This window comes from Mobula hypostoma, chromosome 23 (genome assembly GCF_963921235.1).
Source record: "Mobula hypostoma chromosome 23, sMobHyp1.1, whole genome shotgun sequence".
Taxonomy (NCBI): domain Eukaryota; kingdom Metazoa; phylum Chordata; class Chondrichthyes; order Myliobatiformes; family Myliobatidae; genus Mobula; species Mobula hypostoma.
In genome coordinates, this window is record NC_086119.1 from 34,416,697 (window position 1) to 34,440,990 (window position 24,294).

At 41.5% G+C, this 24,294-nt stretch overlaps 1 protein-coding gene across 11 annotated transcripts in view; it reads left to right on the plus strand.

Moving 5' to 3' along the window:
* The window catches only part of auts2a (activator of transcription and developmental regulator AUTS2 a), a 1,205,197-nt gene that overhangs the window by 1,141,148 nt on the left and 39,755 nt on the right, over nucleotides 1–24,294 (plus strand). For 7 of the 11 annotated variants that reach the window (XM_063031901.1, XM_063031894.1, XM_063031893.1 and 4 more), the window contains 5 exons: nucleotides 1,605–2,349; nucleotides 4,980–5,233; nucleotides 7,379–7,614; nucleotides 9,186–9,230; nucleotides 21,877–21,972. In XM_063031901.1, the coding sequence (XP_062887971.1) occupies nucleotides 1,605–2,349; nucleotides 4,980–5,233; nucleotides 7,379–7,614; nucleotides 9,186–9,230; nucleotides 21,877–21,972 (1,376 nt within the window). The remainder of the gene's footprint in view (nucleotides 1–1,604; nucleotides 2,350–4,979; nucleotides 5,234–7,378; nucleotides 7,615–9,185; nucleotides 9,231–21,876; nucleotides 21,973–24,294) is intronic. The other 4 variants (XM_063031896.1, XM_063031895.1, XM_063031898.1 and 1 more) reach the window with 4 other exon arrangements.

Genomic DNA, 24,294 nt, shown 5'->3' on the forward strand with positions numbered 1-24,294 from the left:
ATATTTTGTAATGACAGTTTTCAGGAAGTTGTCAAATACGTTACTTAAGTTTCACAAGTCTGCTGATAGACATAACTTCATTTATTTTTGGCTTTTCCATTGTCTGATGATATTTTAACCATGCTTTATTTAAAAAAAATTATTTTTCCCTTCACTAAAGGCATTAATCTTTTTGTGGGTATGATTCTACAGATTATAAATTTAGACTTGGAGATCAATTTTTATATGGTTTAACTGCTGTCTGCTTGAAAGCCATTGAACCATAGGTAAAGTGCCACTTAGTTTTGAACAATATTCCTCCTAAGTCATGGATATGCACACCAATACTGTCTTAAACTTAGCGTAGATGAAACATTTATAATGCTGATTTAACCAATCCTAGTGTATAATTTGGTTGCCAGACTGGTCAGTCCAATAATCTCGAATAACATAAAATAAACTTGTAAAATTTATTGCCATCCTCTGCTAATAACCGGGGCGGCATGGTAGCGTACCGATTAGCACAAGGCTTTGCAGTACCAGTGGCGCGGATACATTTCCCGCTGCTGCCTGTAGGGAGTTTGTACGTTCTCCCCGTGACCACGAGTGTTTCCTCTACGTGCTCTGGTTTCCTCACTTGAGTCCAAAGATGTTCTGGTTGATAGGTTAATTGGTCATTGTAAATTTTCCCATGATCATACTAAGATTAAATTGGGGGATTGCTGGGTGGTGTGTCTCGAAGGACCGAAAGTGCCTAATCTGCACGGTATCCCAATAAATATATATAAATAATGCTAAAGGTTACACCAAATGCTGTTCTTTATTTTGGGACTATATGCTTTGAACTTTCACTGGCTCGTCCCATGACAAGGATTGGCTAGTGATATCTGCAACTCTGCAACCTAACTTTGTAGGCAGCTTTGTGGTGTCTGTTTGACATATTTCGACCAGAAAAAGGCAGTGAATATGTAATTTTGTTAGGATGGACTTTTGGCCATTGGCCTTGAGTGCTTGGCCAATGATAAGAAGTTTCTCACAAGTAATAAGGATTTATCTGTGATCATGAATGTGGAAGCTGTACATCCTCTTCACTTGCATTGAGCACGTGACCCAACTTCCACGTCTGTCAGGAGTGAAAAGCACAGGCTTGAATAGCTGGCCAACTGGTTGCTCCAGACATGTGTAGTAAGAGGGGCTTTTCTGATGTGCTTGTCACCATCCAGGTTCATTGTGTTGGTGGCACTTTGTTCAAGGCCAAGCATGTTGCTAAAGGATGCCCTCCTTTTTGGCTTCAGCTACTTCAGCTCAGCGAATCGGAGATGATTGTTGTTTTCTACCCTGGGAACACTGTGACCAGTGAGAGTGGTGCAGAGGGGAGAGAATGTATCTTTGTAATGCTTTCCTTGAGAACAAAAGGGCTGGTATCATAGATTTATCAAATCATTCTACTTACTTAGTTGTTTAAAATGTTGTTGCAGTATAGTTCTGAAATACCGTAAGAGCGGGTTGCAAACCAAAATGGGGGTTGTACCAGTATGTACACACATTGATTCATCAGATTTCTACTGTAAAGACTTAATTGAAGAGATTATCTTTATTTTTTTCTCTCTCTGTTCTCTCTGCAGTTACTGACTTCAGTGTCAGTGCACTAACAACAAATGACACCCGAGAAGCAAAAGGACCAAGTGTCCCCAAGATATCAGGGTTAGAACGAAGTCAGGAGAAAAGCCAGGAAGGTTCCAAAGACCAGCTGCTCGTGCTTGCCGTGGCGAAGGAGCCTGCTCCCCAGGCTCAGAACCCACCTCAACCCCCGTCCCAGTCCCTATCCCAAACCCAAACCCAATTTCAGTCCCAGCCCCAGTCCCAGTCCCAATCCCAATCCCAAATAAAGCTGTGCTCTCCGCTTCCTGTGCAGAACCAGCTTGCACAAGTTCCACCTCATTCACAGCCAAAGGCTCCACCACCATCCCAGGCTCAAGCCCAAACCCAGTCACAACCCCTCCCTCCGCCCCAGCCTGTCCCTCCTTCCCAGCCTCTCCTTCCTTCTCAGCCCATTCTTCCTTCCCAGCCCCTTCTTCCCTCCCAGCCTCTCCTTCCAGCCCAATCTATACCAGTTCCCCAAACTCAGCCTCAGCCCCAGCCCCAGCCCCAGCCCCAGCCTCAGCCTCAGTCCGTATCTCAGCCTGCCAATCAAGTTCAGGCTCAAACTCCCCAGCACCAGCCCCAAACACCCCAGCATCAGCCTCATCCTCAGCCACCATCTCCAGCTCAGCCAGTCCCTCAATCTCAGCTTCCATCTCGGCCAACGTCTCGTAGCCTCCCACAATCCCTCTCTGTCTACAGCAGCAGTCTAAGCCTGAACAGCATAAGGTAAGAACTTGGAAGTGTTTTTACCATTTTGTATATGTTTTTGTACTGTCCTCTCTTTTCCATGATCTCGAATGCCACAAGTTGGGAAAGACAGTTAAGGATGTATACTCTGGTGTAGTCAACGGTAGGACACAACATAGATCTGACTACCACAATACAGGAAAGATATATTTGTACTTGATACAGATGCAGGAGACAAGGGGCTGAGAATGATAGCAATGAGGCGAAGCTGGCATTTAAAGTTGGCTTTAAGAGAGATGCACGGCAAGATGATGGTCTTATATCTCTTGGATGGTAACAATTAGGGGTACACAGCAGATATAAATTAAGTAGTGGTTGCAATAAAAAGAAATTAAGAAGAACTCTTGCCACCTAAAGGTTGTTTGTTCTTAGAATATAAAAAGTAGCTCCAGCAGAATATTTCATTGAATTTAAAAAATACTTGGATGAGAATTGGAAGTGCCCCAATCTGCAAGCCCTTTCCGGTTAGAATGAATACAAAGCGGCAAAAGGCATCAAAAGGAACTATTTGCTCTACATATGCCATTTTGCCACCTTACCTCCTCACCTCCTCACCTGATAATTTGACTTCTCTGCTTGTTGAAACTGAACTTGATGGGCAATACTTGATCACCTTGACTCTCCAGTTTTATCCCCTCTAATTCCTGGAGTGTAATTTCAAGAGAGCAGCCTCCATATGAGGCCAGCTGCTGTTAGCTAGTACTGAGAGGCTTCATCACCAAACCTGATCCAAACATCCACATACCTTTTGGAAAGTCTCTGTGACAGAAATCAGGAGTTGGGAAATCTGGCCAAAGAAGACAGTGCGAATTTGACCTTGCTTTCCTCTTGAATCTCCATTTGGTACCATTCTCTTTGGGCTATATCCACATATCAACTTCCCCCTGAAATGCAACGTTGCACTAATGAATTTACTTCTGATTTCAAGAATTATTTAACAATGCATGAATGTGTGTTGGTGGGAAAGGGTATTATTGTTTACTCACCCGTGACAGGAATTAAAATGGTGCAGGATCAATAAATCATAAATAAGACCATAAGACATAGGAGCAGAATTAGGCCATACAGCCCATCGAGTGTGCTCTGCCATTTGATCATATCTGATCCATTTCCCTCGTCACTCCATTCTCTTGTCTTCTCCCTGTAGCCTTTCACACCCTGATTTAACAATAATCTATCAACCCCTGCCTTAAATACGCCCAATGACCTGGCCTCCATAGCTGCCTATGGCAACAAATTCCAGATTCCCCACCTCTGACTAAAGCAATTCCTCCTTATCTGTTTAAAATGGACATCTCACTATCCTGAGGCTGTGCCCTCTGTTCCTAGATTCACCCACCATAGGAGACATCCTCTCCACATCCACTCTATCAAGGCCTTTCAACATTCAATAAGTTTCAGTGAGATCCCCCTCCACTCATTCTTCTAAATTCTAGCAAGTACAGGCCCAGAGCCATCAAACACTCCTCACCTGATAAGCCTTTTGTTCTTGCATTCACTTTCATGAACCTCCTTTGAACCTTCTCCAATGTCAATGCATCCTTTTTTAGGTAAGGGGCTCAAAACTGCTCACGGTACTCCAAGTGATGCCTCACCAGTGCCTTATGAAGCCACAGTATTACATCTTTGTTTTTATATTCCAGTCCTCTTGAAATGAATGCTAACATTGCATTTGCCTTCCTCCCTACTGACTCAACCTGCAAGTTAACCTTTATTCCCCTTGTTCCTCAGATTTTAAAATTTTCTCCCCATTTAGAAGCCTTTATTCCTTCCACCAAAGTCCATGGACAAAGACTTCCTGGCACTGTGTTCTATCTACCACTTCTTTGCCCATCCTCCTAATTTGTCTAAGTCCTTCAGCAGACTCCCCACTTCCTTGACACCATGTGCCTCTCCAGCTGTCTTCATATCATCCTCAAATTTGGCCACAAAGCCATCAGTTCCATCGTTCAAATCACTGACGTACAACCTAAAAAGAAATAGTCCCAAAACCAACCCTTGCGGAACACCACTAGTCACAAGCAGCCAATGAGAAAAGGTTCCCTTTGTTCCCTTTCTTTGCCTCCTGCCAATCAGCCAATGCTCTATCCATGCTGGTATCTTTTCTGTCATTCCATGACACTTATCTTGCTAAGCAGACTTGTGCAGCACCTTGTCAAAAATCTTCTGAAAACCTAAGTAAACAACATCCACTGATTCTCCTTTCTCTATCCTGCTTCTTATTTCTTCAAAGAATTCCGATAGGTTTGTCAGGCAAGATTTTCCCTTGAGGAAGTCATGGTCAGTTTGGCTTATTTTAACATGTGCCTCCAAGTTACCCCAAAACTTCATCCTTAACAATCAACTCCAACACCTTCACAACTACTGAGGTCAGGCTAACTAGCCTATAATTTCCTTTCTCAAGCCTCCCTCCTTTCTTGAAGAGTGGAGTGACATTTGCAATTTTCCAGTCCTGAACCATGCTAGAATCTAGTGATTCTTGAAAGATCATTTCTAATGCCTTATAAATCTCCTCAGAGTACCAATGTTGCCTCTGCCAATTTTGAGTGGAAATTGACTCTGATTCTTGTTTATGGATGTTATTTGTTTCTATCCCTTTCTTTTCTCAGTAGCAGCAGAAGCAGCACTCCAGTCAAGCCTCAAGCCCCTCCAGCGCACATCTCCCATCATCCTTCTACTCCAAGTTTTTCCTTGCCACTGGGGGCCCACAATACTTCACATACCTTCACACCTAGTCTGCAGCCTGCAAACCACTCGCATCATCCCACCATGTTTGCTCCACACACAGCTCTACCACCTCCTCCTCCACTGACGTCAAGTGCACTTCAGGTTCCCGGACATCCTGCTGGAGCCGGATATTCTGGTGAGTGACGTTTCATCCAGTAGTTCCAGTTCAGTAATGCTGGTGTTTGAAAGCTGGAATATTGCTTGCTATTTCTCTCTCTTTTTCATTCAAATTCTTTTTGGTAAAATCCCAGACAAAGGAATAGAGAAGTGATAACCAATTGTTCTCAGTGTTGAGTAATTCAAGAATAGAAACAGCAAAGTCTTATCCTTACTGTATTAACTTACCAAATGTTAAGAACACAAATTGCTTGTTTTGATGAATCATTGACATCCGTTAAATATTTGGGAGATTTTCAGCCTGTTGCCAATTCCTCGGTATCTAGGATTGTCATAATTTTTTCAGATAATCAGTTATTTTGCCAACTATTAGCTTTAATTTTTTTTCCTGAAAAAAGACCTCTTCTTCCAAGCAACAGATTTGTCGTTTAAGCTATATGTCTTCCAATGTCTCCAGACTAACAAATACCGAAGAGAATTCAATGCCAGTTTTATGCAAAGGTGTTCATATATTGATGCTGTGAAATTCTGATGGGAGATTAGTGGTTAATATTACCCTAATGCAACATAAACAACTGAGCTGTTCTTTCACAAAGGCTGACAGTTGAAAATACTTGCTTTGCACTCTTAGTGTGAGTGAAGCATTAACCAAGCCTTTAAAGAAATATCATCATGGAGGAGGAGGAGGAGAAAATATTACGCGACGGCAGCACGCGCGGCCACTTCGGTGATGATGTCTGTAATCTGTTAAGTAGGGGACTGTGCACAATTCTGATTTGATGGAGACAGACGTGAGAGTACAGAGGAACACCTGGAAAACTTCTGAAATGCTCGCTTCACTGCCGCCGCTACTGTGTAGTAAACGGAATCTCCGGAGCAGAAGGCCCCAAAATCCTCGGCTTTATGTGTTTCAGCGGCCGGGGCGAGGTTGAAGGCGCTCGGCAGAGGATGGCGCTGGGGAGGCTGTATTGGAGAGGCTGGTTGGAAGCTCGAAGTTTTCGGACGGATGGACTCAGTGTCGGCTGCTTCCAAGGCATCGGCAAGTTGACGGTGCCTGGAGGTTTATAGCAGGGAGTTTCTCCCTTTTGCCACCTGCTATTGGGGACTCAGGAGTCGATGGACTCGGAGACTTTTGAGACTTTATTTACTGTGCCCATGGTTTGTTCTTCATCAAATTATGGTATTGCTTTGCACTGCTGTAACTATATGTTATAATTATGTTGTTCTGTTAGTGTTTTTGGTTTGTCCTGTTTTCTGTGATATCACTCCGGAGAAGCATTGTATTATTGCTTAATGCATGTATGCATTTCTAAATGACAATAAAAAGAGGACTGAGTGTTCTCATAATCTAATCATACCAATTAACAGCATCTGTGTCTGAAGTATCACTCAAAGCTCAGAACCTTCGATTTTGAAACTGGAGTTTCCCAGAATATTTCATACCATCACCACAATATCACAATCAATTGTCAGATTGATGATAATCTTTTCTTAACTTTGTGAGCAGAAATGCATCATGTTCTCAGCAGGTCAAAGGAGATCCTGCAGGGCACTTTGCTCCTTTAACTTGGTTGCTGGGCCACAGAGATTCACCAGGTTTCTTTTTGCAGAGATCTACAAAAGGAGAACCAGCAGTGCATGGAGAATGATATTAAATCTTGAGTTTTCAGTCTTATACCCACTATTGTACAGTTGCCAGAATGGATGGCATTTCATTGCCGCAGTATTTCAGTTGACCAGGCTGAACTGCTTTTGTTATGTTATGAAGCAGCTTCTGCCAATGTTCATTGGATTGGTGGAGAGCTATTGAGTGTTTTCACAGCAATCCATAAACTGAAGTGCTTTAACCAGTTCCAAAGGTGCAATGTATTTCTTACTAAACTGCAAAATGCTGTTTTATACTACCAACTTGCATTCAAATATTTTGCTGATTGTTAACTTAAGTATGCCCAGAAAACATTAACCCATATATTTTTGAGCTGGTGACTCCACTGGAATATTATTCCTTTGTTAAGTATATTTTGCTTTGAGCAAATTAAAGTGTTTGGAGCACTATGCGAAGTGCAGTTTGTAATACACAAGGAAGCTAAGTGTATTGTAGCTATTGTACTGCTTGATTTGATCAGGAGCATGGCTCTTCACAATGTATATCTGTCTCCCACAGAGCAAGAGCTTCTGCGACAAGAGCTGAACACCAGATTTTTGGCCTCGCAGAGCGCGGACCGAGGGGCCTCGCTGGGACCACCACCCTACATGCGGGCGGAGTTTCACCAGCATCAGCACCAGCATACCCATCAGCACACTCACCAGCATACGTTCGCCCCATTTCCGCACACCATCCCGCCAACGGCCATCATGCCAACTCCTGCACCGCCCATGGTGCGTACCCAAGGCAGAAATGTGAGGATAAGTAGAGCACAACAAATCCATTTCCCTTGATCCTTGTGGGCCACTGTAATTACTTATTGTTTGCAGACTTAGATTTGTTTGCACCAACATTTTGTATGCAACTATAAACTGGATTAGTCCATAAAGGCTTCGTTTCTGTGATGCTAACTTGATCCATTTTACATGATCACCTCCTTTCTAGCTTTCTTTAACTATCTGTGCTGTTTTGAATTTAAGATTACGGAGAAATGCACTGTATACTTGGTGATGGGCCTCTGCAATTCTGAATGAATACTGAGAATTCGGACATGTTTTGTTCACAGTTTTCAGACTATTGGATTAAGTCATTGAAAAATCGAGGTACCACTCTGTGCCTCTGGTATTTGGGATGCCCCAGCAGAAAAGTGAGGCCACAAACAAATGGCAGCCAAATGATAGAGTACAGACATTTTATTTGAAAATTTTTAATAATGCATCCTCAATTTTGCAGTAGATCTTCTGTTCATCAAGTTTCTACTGTTCCAGTGGCGTTGACTGCTGCCATTCTACTTGCCCTTTAAGAATCTCTGCAAGGAAACCTAGTACTTTAATGTGTAAATTTCCATTGATTATCAGAATTGGTGGAATCTTGAAGTATTTCAACCTTGGAAGACAAATTGGGCAGGTGTTGGAACCAGCTATGGATGGGATTTTGCATAATATTTACCTCAGATTTACTTTCTATTGTGTCTAGAAACAACCAGAGGGGCTAGTACAAAAAGAAAATAGCCAGACCTGCCTTGATAAGATAGTACTTGCAGTGACTGAATAATTTTGTGTTTTTTAATGGTCTAATCCTCCCACATGAAGGGGACTGAAGAATTCTATGTACTATATTTTCTTACAACATAGAAGGAGGCCATTTTAGTCCATTAAGTCCTTGCCAGCTCACAAAGGAAACCAATCCCCCTCCTATTCCCTGCTAATTCTGTCTGTAACCTATTCTCCCTACGTTCCCATCACCTCCTCCCAGAATCTACCATTCTCTTATACCTTAGGGGGAAGTACAGTGTCCAATTAACCTACCATCATGGAGATGTATGATGAAACTGGAGCACCCAAGAGAAGCCCCCATGGTCACAGGGAGAACATAAAATTCCACACAGGTTGAGCTAAGCTTGAGTTACTGGAGCTGTAAGGCAGCAGCCCTACTACTAGCTTCACTTTGCCAAAAATAGGAGAGGAGACAAAGCTAAGAATGGAGAATTTCCAAGAGCGAACCTCTCCTCAAATGACCATTTTATGCTCAAACTATATTTCTCCACAGAAATCCACTGGTGGAGCTCCCAAGTCTCATTCAGTGCTGCTGTAATCTTATGTTTGAATCCTGTTCTTCCCTGTGGCTGAAGGAATGCCCTTTCTCAGTTAGGCTCGTCTACTTGGTGAGGGACTCAACTTGGGAATCAAAAGTGATGATACTATCTGACAATATAGCTGCAGGCTTGGTGAGACATGTTGCTTTCTTCAGAAGCTAAGGGCCACAGCAAGTGTGAATGCATATTTACTGACCGTAATTTGTTTTACATGCTTTGATTCCTTTGCAGTTTGACAAATACCCAACAAAAGTCGATCCTTTCTACCGACACAGTGTGAGTGAACTCACCATTACAACAAGCTCACTCCACCCTTGAAGCACTGTGTTAATTTAAAAATTAGTGTGAGAGCTCTACTCTTTATCGCCCATACATCAAAATTTAAGAGGGAATTGAATTGTCAAAGCTTGTTGGTTTGAACTGATAACATTTGTTGAAGTACTTTGCTGAATATAGTTAGTTTGGAAGTTGAGTGCAATGTATTCAATTAAATAGCAATGTGAACAACGCAGTACTTTCTGGAGAGTCAGAGTACTTGTTCTAAGAACTCAAAACTACTCTGGATCCAAAGTGAAAATGGAACTGTTAAGCGTGTTAGGCAGTTTCAATGGAAAAGGAATGAGAATTCAGGTCAATGATCACTCAATAGACTAAGTACTTGCTATAGCATTCTGGTCTGTAAAAATATTTTCATCATTAGCATTTTATTGAAATTAGGCTTGAACCACATGATATTAAGGAGAAACGCACTCAAAATGCTGGAGGAACTCAGCAGATCAGGTGGCATCCATGGAAATGAATAAACAGTCGATGTTTTGGGCTGAGACCCTTCTTCTGTCCTGGAACGGAAGGGTGAAGATGCTAGAATAAAAAGGTGGGGTGGGGGAAGGGAAGCTGAATTAGCTAGAAGGTAATAGGTGAAGGGTTGAGGAGGAAGGAATTTGATAGGAGAGGATAATGGACCATGCAAGAAAAGGAAGAAGGAGGAGCACAGGGGGAGGTGATGGGCAGGTGAGGAGAAGAGGTAAGAGGCCAGAGAGGGGAATAGAAGAAGGGGGAAAGGGGGGAAGGAAAATACTGGAAGGAGAAATCAATGTTCATGCCATCAGGTGGAGACTACCTAGATGGAATGTGAGGTGTTGCTTCTCCACCTTAAGAGTGGCCTCATCGTGGCACAAGAGGAGGCCATGCGCCGACATGTCAGAGAGGAATGAGGATAGGACTTAAAATGATTGGCTACCAAAGCGGACCCCCAATTTACGTTGAATCTCACCAATATAGAGGAGGCTGCATTCAGAGCACTGGATACAATAGATGGCCCCAACAGATTTACAGGTGAAGTGTTGCCTTGCATGAAGGACTGTTTGGGGCCCTGAATGTAGGGAGGAGATAAATGGGCAGGTGTGGCATTTCTGTCGCTTGCAGAGATATGTGCCATATGGGAAATTAGTAATGAGGGCTGAATGGACAAGGCAATCTTGGAGGAAGCGATCCTTGCGAAGTGGAGAATGGGGCCGGGGGCGTGAGTAAAGATGTGTTTGGTGGTAGGATGCCATTGAAGATGGCAGAAGCTGTGGAGACTCATGTGTTGGCTCATGGGGTGGTAGGAGAGGATAAGAGGAACTCTATCGCTGATAAGTCAGTGAGAAGATGGAGTCAGCACTGATGTCCAGGAAATAGAGGAGATGTGGGTTAGGACAGCATCAATAGTGGAGAAAGAGAACCATCATTCTTTGAAGAAGGAGGACATTATTGATATCCTAGAAAGGAAAGCCTCATCCTGGGAACAGATGTGATGGAGACGAAGAAACTGGGAAAAGAGAATACTATTTTTACAGGAGACAGGGTGGGAAGAGGTGTAGTCAAGATAACCATTGGAATCGGTAAGTTTATAAACGATATCAGCAGACAGCTTGAGACAAAAATTAGAAAGGAGAGGGAGGTCTCAGAAATGGACCAAGTGAATTTAAGGAAAAGGTGGAAGTTGGAGGCAAACTTGATGAAATTGACAATGCAATTGTCAATGTAGTGCAAGAAGAGTTGGGAACATTACTACTGAAGGCGTAGACTGTTCTACGTAGCCAATGAAAAGGCAGGCATAGCTGGAGTCCGTGCTGATACTCATGGTAGCCTTTTGAGTTTGGAGAAATTGGGAAGAGCAGAAGGAGAAATTGTTGAGGGTAAGAAACAGTTCTGCCAGACAGATGAGGGTGGTTGGAGAGGGGAAATGGCTGAGTCTTTTGTTGAAAAAGAAGTGGAGGGCTTTATGGCCTTCTTGCTGTAAAGTGGATAGAAGTGTATAGGGATTGGAGATCCAGAGTGAAAATGTGCATTTGGCAGATGAGGAGAAGAGTTAAGAGTCCAGAATGGGAAATAAAAGAAGAATGATGGGAGAAAGGGAAGAAGGGGAAAAATACTAGTTCATGCCATCAGGTTGGAGGCTATCTAGACAGAACATGAGGTGTTACTCCTCCACCTTGAGAGTAGCCTCATCATGGCAAAAGAGGAGGCTTTGGCAGGTGAGAAGAAGAGATAAGTGGCCAGAGTGTGCAATAGAAGAGGGGAAGGGGTGAGGGGAAATTAATGCAAAACGCTTCTAGAGTAATTTTTCTTTTCCCCTTCCTCTCAGACCACATAATACCACATCGTATAGGGTTTTGGAGAGGGGCCAGATGGTCAGGTATCTGCATAATTACATGTGTAAGATGGGAGTCAGATGGTGATGGTGTTGCAGTGTGGGCAGGAGAGAGAGGAAGTGTGACCAGATTTTGATAACTGACAGCCAAACCTCACTCACAGAGCCCAGTGCAGCTTGGTTAACCTGCAGATATATATTTTTGAAAGCAGCTTAGCTCCTTTCCTGGCTAATTTTACCAATCGTTCCATCAGATGCTCTGTAATTCAAGGTAGCAGAGCTGCAGATTCTTGCAGATACTGGAGATCATTTTCTGCTCCAACAGAGCGTTGTCTACATGAGGTGAATCAGTGTATTGTGTAAAGCCACAGACATCGGTGTCTGGCTTTTATTTCCTCTGTTATAGAAGTTTCCTCATGTCTTTCATAAGCCCCTAAATGATTCAGATTCAGCTTCTCCAAAATCAAATAAACAGTCGAGGTTGGCTCCAGAAACGAGAAAATCTGCAGATGCTGGAAATCTGAGCAACACACACAAATGCTGGAGGAACTCAGTAGGCCAGGCCCTTGCGAAGTCTCTTCCAGGGGTGCCTGCATGAAGAAGTTTAAGTCTTCCCTTTGATGGCAGTTCAGTGAAACCCTCTCTCACTGCTCCCCTGCTGTGATCCCTACTGCTCGCCAACTGTTTGACCACATGCTTACCCAGACTCTCTACTACAGTCATGTATCATTCCAGGGAACATGTCTTCACCGCCAGTTTATGCCACATGGTTTCCAGATTTACTTTCAAGCTGCTTGATTTGGACCCTCCTAGGACCCCAGGTACTCACATTCAATTGACTGCTCCTACCGCGTTCTACGTGCCACGCTTTCCGCCATGAGGAGGTGCCTGGTGTCCCTATCCCCCTATCCCAGTCATTTCCACAACTCCGGGATTCCCTCTCCGCTGCCTGTAATGGACCCGTATGCTTCGTTATCCTCTGCTGGATCCACCCCTTTAGATTGGGAGACTGCTCCGCTGAGCATCTACGCTCCGTCTGCCAAAGGAAGCAGGATCTCCCAGTGGCCACCCATTTTAGTTCCACTTCCCATTCCCATTCTGATTTGTCCATCCGTGGCCTCCCCACTGTTGAGATAAGGCCACACTTGGGCTGGAAAAACACCTTATATTCCGTTTGGGTAGCCTCCAACCTTTCTGGCCTGAACGTCAATTTCTCAGACTTCTGGTATTGCCCCCCAAACACTCCCCCTTCTCCATTTCCCATTGCCTTTTCCCTCTCTCACCTCACCAATCAACTTCCCAGCTCTTTACTTCATTCTTCTCCCTCCAGGTTTCACCTATCACCCGGTGGTTCTCTCTCCCCTCCCCACACACCTTTTTTTCAACAATCCTGCTGAAGGTCTTTGGCCTGAAACGTCGACTGTACTTTTTTTACATAGATGCTGCCTGGCCTGCTGCGTTCTTCCAGCATTTTGTGAGGTTGTCTCCAGGCATTGATAGCTTTCTTTATATAATGGTAGGGATGCTTTAACCCTTAGATACCTGCGGCCCTCTGGTCAACCAATTTAAGATTTTGTTAACAGGAATCACATCAGATAACATTATTGAAATATTGTTTTGCTCACTTGTGCCTGATTCCTGTTCATCATCTTTATACTTTATACTTTATTGTCGCCAAACAATTGATACTAGAATGTACAATCATCACAGCGATATTTGATTCTGCGCTTCCCGCTCCCTGGATTACAAATCGATAGTAAATACTAAAAATTTAAATTATGAATCATAAATAGAAAAATGGAAAGTAAGGTAAGGTAGTGCAAAAGTAAGGTCTACTGCATTTATAAAGAAAATCATTGGAAACTCTACTTCTTTGCCTCTTATCTGGAGAGGTCCTTGTTTAAGCTCAAATCCATGCTGTGAAGGTTAATCACAAAAGTCTGTAGACAGGATATGAATGATAATCTTAAACCGAGATTGGGATAAGGTAATGCAACCAAGCAAAAGCCTATATTCTCCCCAGCGCTGAATCCTCAGTGGGTGGTATTTATCAGATTGGTCTTGCCTTCTGCTCTTGAGTTGCCTGACAGTTTTACCCCTTAAAAAGTAGGTGGAAGTTGTGGTGTAAAAGAAGCTACCTCTGAGACTGTCCTGCCTGAAAGCTGATTAAATTATGAGATAAGACTACAAAGGCAAAGTCAAATGCAACTGAGGACTAGCTGAAGATATCCTACTCGCCTTGCAGATTCAGACCAAAGGGGGAAAAATGTATGATTACCCAAGATTTTTACAGATCTCTTTCGAAGTTCAGTAAGTGCTCAAAACTAATAGGTAAAGAACAGAACTATTGGAAGTACCCAGTACCCTAAAAAGAAGTTGCCACTTTTGAATTCTTTGATATTTCAACATTATTGAACTTGTAAATTAGTTCTAAATGTAGCACTCCTAAGTGCAGGTTTAAAGTGGATAAAAGCAAAATTGTCATGGAATGAGAAGGATAACTTGCAAACATGAGAAATTCTGCAGATGTTGGACATCCAAAGCAACACACACAAAATGCTGGAGGAACTCAGTAGATCAGGCAGCATCTGTGGAGGGAAATAAACAGTCAACTTCTTGAGCCAAGACCCTTCATCAGGATGGATTAAGGGTCTCAGTCTGCAATGTTGACCATTTAGTCCCTTCCATAGATGCTGCCTGACCTGCTGGGAGTAACTTGTAGCATTGTGAATAAATTCACCTATTTCAGTGATGAGACTCGTGGGCCAATATACCTTGTTTCATCACCATTTAGCTCTTGAGTGAAGGAACAGAAAATCAGATCTAGTTCTGACTGCTGGTTGCTGATCAGTGACTTAGACCAGAAATCATATGCAGGCCAAAGTAATGTTAGGTGAGAAAAAGTAGATTCCTCTCTATTTATCTCCATGGTTTACTTGTATTTTCAAAAATCAATATGTACTCTATGTGAGGAGTAACTGAGTTGAAAGAAGGAGCTGAGGGCCACCAAGATCTGTGAAAGTGCACCTTGGCATAAGCAATGATTCCACATGAAGCAGAGAAGATGAGGTGGAGAAGCTGAAGAACATTCTTCCCTTAAGTGATGGTCCAACAACTTAGAGCATTAATAATTAGAGCAGATGTTGTATTTCTGTTGGTGGGGTTTTGGCAAAGATAGGTAAGACCTCCTGATGTGTACGTCCAGTTATTCTCAGAATCAGGTTTGATATCAGTGACAGGTGCCATGAAATTTGTTGTTTTGCGGCAGCAATACAGTGCAATGCAATTAAAAAACTACAAAAATATATTTAATAATTAAATAAGCAGTGCAAATAGAGAGCAATAATAATGTAGTCGTGTTCATGGGTTGTTCATTGTCTGTTCAGGCAGGGAAATTGTTCCTGAAATACTGAGTGAGTGTCTTCAGGCTCCTGCATCTCCTCTCTGACGGTAGTATTAAGAAAAGAGCATGTCTTGGATGATGGGGTCCTTAATGTTGGATGGTGCCTTTTTGAGGCATTTGAAGATATCCTCACAGCTGGAGATGCTAGTGCCTACGATTGGGCTGGCTGAGTTTGAAACCCTCTGCATCATTTTCTGATCCTGTGCAGATCTTGAAGATATTTACAGGATACTAACCATCATTTCTGCATATAACCACAATGAACCAAAAAAAGAGAATCAGGGTACTAAAATACATGGTTCAGCATAGATACTGGGGCTTTTTTCACATCTTGTATAGGTTAACATGAATTGTTATAGCTTGCATTTAACATCTTTTTGAAGGGAATCCTTGTATTGAAAGGATTTGCTATTACAAAATATTTTCAAGCATGTTTTTATTGTAAAGACTGAATTTACAAAGAAATTATTGCAATGAAGGTGGAGCTGGAATTATTGCAATTAATGTCAGATTCTCCAACATATTTAGGTCCACGTCCCCTGCCTTACCTCGATTTCACAGAGAGAACACTTGCTCTCTGCTCACAGGAAGTCCATCTGCTTTTATTATCTACTAAGAGGAAAGACTTCACATAAAACGCACTATTAAGGAAAACATGGAGAGACTACACAGTAATTAGTACATGAAGATGATCAATCCTTGTCAAAAAGTAAGGGTGAATTCAGACTGCAGTGAAGTAATAGAACAATGGAACAAAGAATGCAGCTTGACTATGGATTGTCCATTTGCACCAGAGCCAATTCAAATTGAGAGCAGACACAGGAGGGAATGGTTTCCAATTCAACTTCAGTACAGCACCTGGTGCTCATCATTGAGTGCATTGTGCATTTTAATTCACATCAGAGCCCAGCTTTCAGAAACCTTATCCTTCCTGATGATTTAAACAGCCTGGATATCAAAGGCACATGGAATTTCTCTTCAACTAAATCACAACAGTCAGAAATATAAAGGCCACAATCTATTTCATAGACTGAATCCAATCAAGTTACCATTTTTACTTGCATTCCTACACAGCTTCTTGCACTCAGTACGATTTTTTTCTCAGAGAATCAAAATTAAATATGATCTGTGAAGCATTTTAAGTGATATGCTGAGTATTACTTATGTCTGATAGCCTTGAACTGAGGCCTGAGGAGCCTCTATAAAGCAACAGGGATCCATTACTAACCCGTAGATTTGGCGCTATGCTTCGTTTGAATTTTGTTGTGGAAGATTCTGTAGGCCCAATTAAGAAGTTTTGAGAGAAGTAGTGTTCATTATATAAATTCTTATTTATTGCAAAACAAAGAAAGAGGGAAGTTATAGGAAAATAAAAACAGACTTTGCTCAGTGGAAGGCTGTAAAGAACAAAAGAATGATGATGATTTGGCCATGTATGGTTGTCAGAGTTTTATGGTTCGGGAATGCTGGTCTTGTGTTTTAGAAGTTTTATCTAAGAGAATGGAAAAAGGGGTAAGAACTTGGTAAGTTTGAGATCCTTGAGATTCAGTGCGTCAAGGGAGCACAGCTTGGCAAAGATAGGCTTGAATACAAGAAGCATACAAAGAAACTTGTGTCTATATCTTGCTGATAGTGATGTCATCAGCTGGTCACGGGCCAATCAATGAAGAAAATGGCATATGAATTATATCCTAGCTCTATGTCAAAAGGGGATGATCTTCTTTCAACCATTATAGAACTGATTGGGTCCTTGTTTATACCAGTAGGGTTGTTATACACCTGAGATCTCACTTTTCAGACAGTGCTTCAAGGGTTTTTAATCATTGCTGTGAGCTGCTCTTTGACTGTGCTACGATCATTAGTCTTCACACAGCTGAGCTGCTTTCCTACTTCATTCTCCAATCTATTGCATCTAAAGCTTTGCTTGGTTATCAGTGCGCCTCCATGCAATACACACACTCCAGTAAGTTGCTGATCAGTTGCAGAGCTTATAAGTAGTAACAAAATGAAGCTTGTTAGCTGTGATGAAGCCAGTGCTCTCAGAGACCCACCTTCTGTTTTTATGGTTGAAAACTACACTCCGTAATAAAATGGAACTTTTTTTTTACAATTTACAATTTTTCTGCCTTTGTGCAGATTTTAACTAATTGTTTTTAGCACACTGATGACTCCCCCCATCTTCAATGTCTTAACTATAGAGTAAGTACAGATTTAACTGTGGAAAATGAAACCCAGGAGATGAGTTGTCCTTTGAACACATTTTCTGGTCTCTAGATGAGTAGAAATCATCATGCTGATAATTCCCTGACATGCCTAATGCTGATTGGAAAGAAGTATCTATTTACTTGAAATTTTATTATTGATACTGTATCTCATGTTTTTGTTCCATGTTTTCCAGCACTTTACATCTGATTATCTCTTGATCCAGAATATCAAACTATTAGTTACATAAGTATATATTTTAGTCATATAATAAAACAGCATGGAAACAGGCCCTTCAGCCCAACTGGTCCATACTGACCACAGATTCCTCCCTTCTAGTCCCTGTTGCCCACCTCTAGCCCAGAACTCTCCAAGACCCTCCCTTCCACGTAGCTTTCCAGATGCCTCTTAAATGTTGCAGTTGTACCCACCTTGACCACTTCTTCTGGCAGTTCATTCCAGCTATTTACTACCCTCCCTGTACCTCCCGAGTCTCTTGCATCTCTTCCCTCTTATCTTGTATTGTGCCCTCTAGTTGTGGACTTCCCAATCCAAGGAAAACACTATGACCATCCACATACCCTTCATGATTTTTATAGCCTTCTACAAGGTCATTCTTCATTCCCTTATGCCCCAAGGAACAGCAATCCAGCATACCCAACCTCTCCCTGTGACTCAGACCCACGACAGGTAATCCTGGAAGCATCCTCGTAAATCTCTTCTGCACCCTCTCCAGCTTGATAATGGCTTTCCTATAAAGGTGACCAAAACTGTAAACAATGACTTATACAACTAGAATATAATGTCCCTACTCCTAAATTTGATGTCTTAACTAATGATGGTCAGCGTGCTAAATGCCTTCTTCACCTTGAACTTACATAGCTACTTTCAGCAAACTCTGCACTTGAACTGCCAGATCCTTCTGCTCCAAATCACTCATCAGTGCCCTGCCATGTACAGTCTAGGGCCTACCCTCGATTGTTTATTCAAAACACATTACTTCACACTTATCTGAATTGAAATCTATTTGTCATTCCTTAGCCCATCTCCCTAACTGATAGAGATTTCAGTCACAAGGAAATCGGCAGATGCTGGAAATTCAAGCAACACACACACACACACACACACACACGTCAGGTCCCGGCCCGAAACATCGACTGTACCTCTTCCTATAGATGCTGCCTGGCCTGCTGCGTTCACCAGTATTTTTTGTGTGTGTTGATAGAGATCTCTTAGTTATTCAGTGTTGCCTGCTTCACTATCAGAGTCCCCAATTTAATATCATCACCTACCTTGCTAATCATGCGATGTGCATTCATATCAAATTATTCAAATCATTTACATAAATAATGAATAACAGAGGCCCCAACACTCACCCTTGGGGCATCCCAGTTGGGCGGGGGAGGGGGTCTCCAGTTGGAGAATTAACTTTCAATCATTACTCTTTGTGTATTTCATTTGTAACCAATTAGAGTCTTTAAGAGATTTCAGTGAGGTTATTTTATTGGGGTATCGCAGAATAAAGAACATTTGGTCTTATTTATTTATTGATTGATTGAAATACAGCACGAAATAAGCCCTTCCAGCCCTTTGAACCGCGCCGCCAATCAGCCCCCAATTTAACCCTGGCCTAATCATGGGACAGTTTACAATGACTGATTAACCTACCAACTGGTACATCATTGGACTGTGGGAGGAAACTGGATCACTCAGAGGAAAGTCACACGGTCACGGGGAGAACGTACAAATTCCCTACAGACAGCCGTGGAAACTGAACCCCGGTTGCTTGTATTGTAAAGTGTTGTGCTAACCATGACGCTACCGTGCGCTCATTTGCAAGCATAGACTATCTTCATAACCGCAGTAGAATGATCTGTAATACATGGAGGTTTTTTAACAAAGCAACTTGTAACCTTAATTTACTTTCACTTTCCTGAAAGTTATGTTGAAAAAAGAATTGAAATGCATTAAGAAGAAATCAATCTTAGTGCACACAAAAAGATGTAGGTAGTTTATGAATTCACAACGTCTACTCAAAATTTGTATTTTTCATTCAGTAATAGGATCGAAATTGAATAATGTGGCAAGCCAGACAAAACTTTTATAGATAAAATAGCGTTGAGTTAGATTTTATTTAATCTCATCTTCTGGAGATCACATCTGTTAAAACTTAAGGGGCTATCCAGTTTCAATATTACTGATAGATCATTCTTGTAGAAAGCCAGTTCAAACATTACTTATTGAATATACAGTACTTAGTTTAGTTTATCATAACTTTAGATGGTAGTCAATGGAAGCTATGTGTTCCACATTTTAAGTGGCTGCATCCCTTGGCAAATTCCATGTAAGGCATGGTAGAATTTCCTCACTGGCTGTAGTGAAGCAGTTTCTTTATTTGAACATAGTCAAAATATTTGATTTAATTCAGTTACTACTTCTAAGCTGAGTTCTCCACGCCAATAATCAGTAACAGCTATACATTTTCTATGCTGCTCTTGTTGCTTTCCATTGCACTGAACATACCTGCAGCACACATAACCTCCACAAACTGAGCCTTGTTCTGGATTGTGCTTGGACCTGTAGTTAAAAACTTAAGTGCAAGGATTGATATTCAACCGGGGTAAGAGCCCCCCAATCTGAAAGCATACCTGGTGCGATGAGAGTTTGAAATTTTCATTAATCTTGTGTTTGTAGGGTGAATATATTATGATACATTTTTTTGAGAGCAGCCACAGGAAGGGGTGGTTTCTGGAAAAGGGTGTAGATGATCAGAGCCAAGTTCTTTGCCACACATTGTAGAAATATCCTGTATGTCATAAATTTACCAGTACTGGAATAACATCAATCTCTAAAGTTCTGGTTTCTATTTCTCTACGTGGCTCAAGTTTATTGCCAGACTGCTAGATGTGATTGGTAGGTGGCCTTGGGAGAATGAGATGAACAAATTAAATTGCTGCCTTAAAATCCTAGAGGAGATGGAAGTTTTTGTAAGTGGGAAAGTGATGCATTTTGAACGGTAAGTGATGGTTCTGTTTTGCTCAGTTTCAGTCAGTTTTGCTTGTGAGTGATAGCGTTTCTGATGCCCAGGTTAACCATGGCTGATTCCCTTCATCCTTTCATGGAAAATACCATGAGAAGACTATCATTTCCATAAAGAGGAAGAAGGTAAATCTAACGAGAGGTTATCCATCTGCTTTTGTCTACCTCTGTGTGGCTGATACGCAGGGGTTATTGGCAGAGCTGTTGTTACAGGTAAATTTCAACTGCTCTCTCATTGATTCTCCAAACACAGGTTATTAGTTAGAAACTTTAGCATTAATTGTACAATCCCATTTCTCAGAAGTTGTGGTGGAATAGTAGTTTATTTTGTGTCTGAATTGTAAAATCTCCATAACTTGCAGGTTCTTGCACTCCCCATTACAAACATTGGTTGCTAATAATCCTTGCTTATTGCATCTTTACTTCTGTCAGGAGGTGGTTTCACCAGCATTCTCCAAACTCTGCACCAGCCGACAGACGCTCTGTTTAATTTAGCATATCTCTGCCATGGAATCCTGACGCCAACTCTGAATGAAAGCTTGTCAATCAGGTCTTGTAAGAGTTTTGAAGCTAAGTCATCTGATGGATGACATATGTGGAGCTGGGGCAGGCCACCTACTTTCTGTAATCTGCCGTGCTTTCTTTTACACCTGATAATTATTAATTAGTAAAGTACCAGCATTGTGGTAAATTGTAAAGCAGTTCTCTTTTACAAAGAGTATAAAATGATCTGTTTCAGGCTTGAATTCACAAAATGTAAGCAAAGGATGAGTGTTTGCTCAGTCTTTTGATCTGTCTTATCAAAAAGGATTTGAATGCACTCAGAGCAGCTGACTTCAAATACAGATTGCAGACACACCCTATTAGGATGTGGAAATGATCAGTTTTCCTGATCTTATATAAGTTTATCATGAAAATCTTACCATTGTTCCTGGTAGAAATGATAATAGGAAGTGAATACGACTGATCTCCATCCCATTCAAATTCACGGGATAAAACACTTGGATGGAGCCATTTCAGTTTTTGCAAGTTCCATTTGCGTTTGACTGCTTTGGCTCCTATGTGCTATGAAATATCGTTCTTTAGGGGGAATGTTCTCATAAAAATATATTAATATCCTCGAAAAGGGCATGTGCCAAGGTTTCCATGTGAATAGCTTCATTGCCAGGGAGAGCATGTGGAGAGCTTAGGCCTATAAAGAGCTTTTTCAAGAGCACAATATTTCCTTGTATTTATTCATGTCAGCACACGCTGCAGTTAGCAACAGGAGGGAAATGTGGTGAGAGACCATCAAGTATTTGCCCATTTTACAGTAGCATGCAGATACACAGGTCAATTTAGATAGGATTTGTGATTTTTGGAGGGACTGAGTTGGATCTAGAGGTGGGTGGGCAACTATTTCTTCTTTTAGCCTTCATAGCAGCCAGAATATTAAATCTGCTTTACCTTCATAGCAGCCAGAATATTAAATGGCTTTAAGATGCTGGTGAAACCAAATCCTAATTCAAAAAAATCTTCTCACATTTTGAATTGAGCATGTGGCATATTAGCAGAAAATGTGCTAAATGTTTTTTTTTGCTCGCTGTGCTTAATTGTTGGATTCAGCAGATCTGAAGGATTCCTCCTTTTTTTCTTTTCCACAGTTGTTTCATTCCTATCCTCCATCCATGGCTGGAATTTCTCCCATGATTCCACCTACAGGTCCTTTTGGTTCTCTGCAAGGAGCATTTCAGCCGAAGGTAACCCTGAAATCCCTTTGCCAATGTCTTTTTCTTTGCACTCCTGTTTTTTTTTTCCGATGTAAGCATTACCAATCATTGAAAGCTTTTGAACTGGGAAGTGTTGCTGGCTGAATCCTGGCAGGATGAACCATAATGGGATATTGTGAATCATTGCCATGTGCTGACCAAATCTTCCAAATCATCTAATGGGGAAAAATATTTGGAAGCTCTTAATTTGGGCAAAGGAAAACATCTGCCACTTGGAGCAAAATTGTATTCTGCAAACTCTGCTGAACATGGGACTCCTTATACCTGACTCAAAAGAATTATTTGCATTCTGTCTTCATTGACGTTCCTACTCTCATTTGTATTTCAATTACTGTTAAACGAATGTTTGTTTCCCAAAGTTATTGATATTTGTGTGTCTGCTTGAAAAATGTCTAAAACTGAAAGAACTCATGATTTGCTGTCATTGTAATTGTAGTAATGTGTTTCCTTTAGAATTGTGATGAAAATTTGTAAGGAATTGGTCAAGTACCAGCGGGGATAGAGGAGGTGTGTGGTGGCAGTGGGGGAGGAGTCTGAAGTGTACGGTGGAGGTGATGGCAGTGGTTGATGGTGAGGTGGGGATGATAGAGGTAGAGGTCTATGGAGGACAGAGTGAGGATTGTGCAGTGGGGTAGAGGGCAGCAGCATGTGTAGTAATGTTAAAAATGGAGGAGGTGATAGTGAGGTTTGCTGGTGTCAGTGGATGTGCGTCAAGAGCTCTAGGGATCTGGCAGTGGGCTGTGGGTGTTGGTGATGTTGATGGGAGGTGAACAATGGCAGCAGGTATTGGGGGGGAGGTTATGATCTTTGAACACTCTCAAGATTCGGGGACGATTGAGCAGTACAGTATACGCTACTCAGCCTAGAGCAAGCAGAATGTACATTGAGATTTAAAAGCTGATGTTGTTTTGCAGATATTGGAGTTATTTTCTTGCTTTGTGCGCATATGCTGGGTAATTACTCCACATATGTGTAATTAAATCGGACTACTATTCACGTGTTGGTATTTGAGGGGGAAACAACGGGGGGATCTAGTGGACCCTGCAGATAAGAATAACACGAAGAAATGGTGAAATGTCCACCAGGTAAGGCAGCATCTGCAGAGACAGAAAAGCTGAGCTAATTTTGCAGGTGGATGGCCTTGCATTTTAACTGGTCAGCCATGACACAAACAGGAAAGTGGAGGATGTATTTCAGAGCCTGTGTATTTTCCAGTACATTCCATACTGAAGGGATAATGGTTAGGTGTGTCTCATGTTTCATTCATAACCTGATGGCATTTACAGAACTTGCTTCTTAAAAAACACTGTTCAGCAGTTAGTCAGTCTTTTGCCTGAATGAAACCTGTTGTAAAAAGGCCAGAACTGTAACATATCAATATGACCTAAAGAAAGAGCATATATTTTTAGGACTGTATATATTTTATGAACTTCAATTTATATGAAGAATCTTTCATGAATTTTATTTATTTTGACAAGGGGATATGTCATTATGCATCTAATAATGCTGCAAGTTTTAGTAAGCCAGCACAGTGAAGTACCTTCCCAGTTCAGAAGATTGTCCAGAGACAAGCAGCTTTACTGGTTACACTGTGGAATACTTCCGGTAATGAATGCATGATGGGTGACCCACACTGATACAGAACCCCAGCTAAAGGTAGAGTGATCGTACAAGCTAGGGATAAAAGAGATGCTCAAACCAAAAAATCTCTTAGTAAATGTCGCACCTTGTACACAGCTCCCTAAAAGCTTCACATTTCTATTGCTGTTTTTAGTTATTTTTCTGAGCAATCTCTTTTTTTATTATTATCCTCACGTTTATTATAACCTATCAGTATTTAAAAACCTACCTCACACAACATTGACACCTGATTGCTTCCAGTCTCAAATTTTTTAAAGATGTTTTGGAAAGTGTTAAAAGCTTGAGCAATAATGAGCTTCAAATTTATGCTATTACATGTAAAGGTGGTTAACTGAGGAATTTATTATTTGATCTCATCCATTACAGCCTAATTCTGTAAAAGCATTACTGTGGTCATCATTAACTAAATTGATAAATGCAATTAGAACAATTCAATTTTGGAACTGTTCTGTTAGAATAGTTCCCAGGTTTTACCCTCTTGACTATTAATTTCAGTTTATGGTGAATTTTATGTTTTACAAGCAGCTGTTATAGATCCATTCTAGCAATCTGGTCAGAAATAGTGCCTTTCTTCTGAGCAGCTTCTACTCTACCGTTAGACATTCTAACTTACAACACAGTGAGGGTAAATATGCTGCTGACTACAGATAT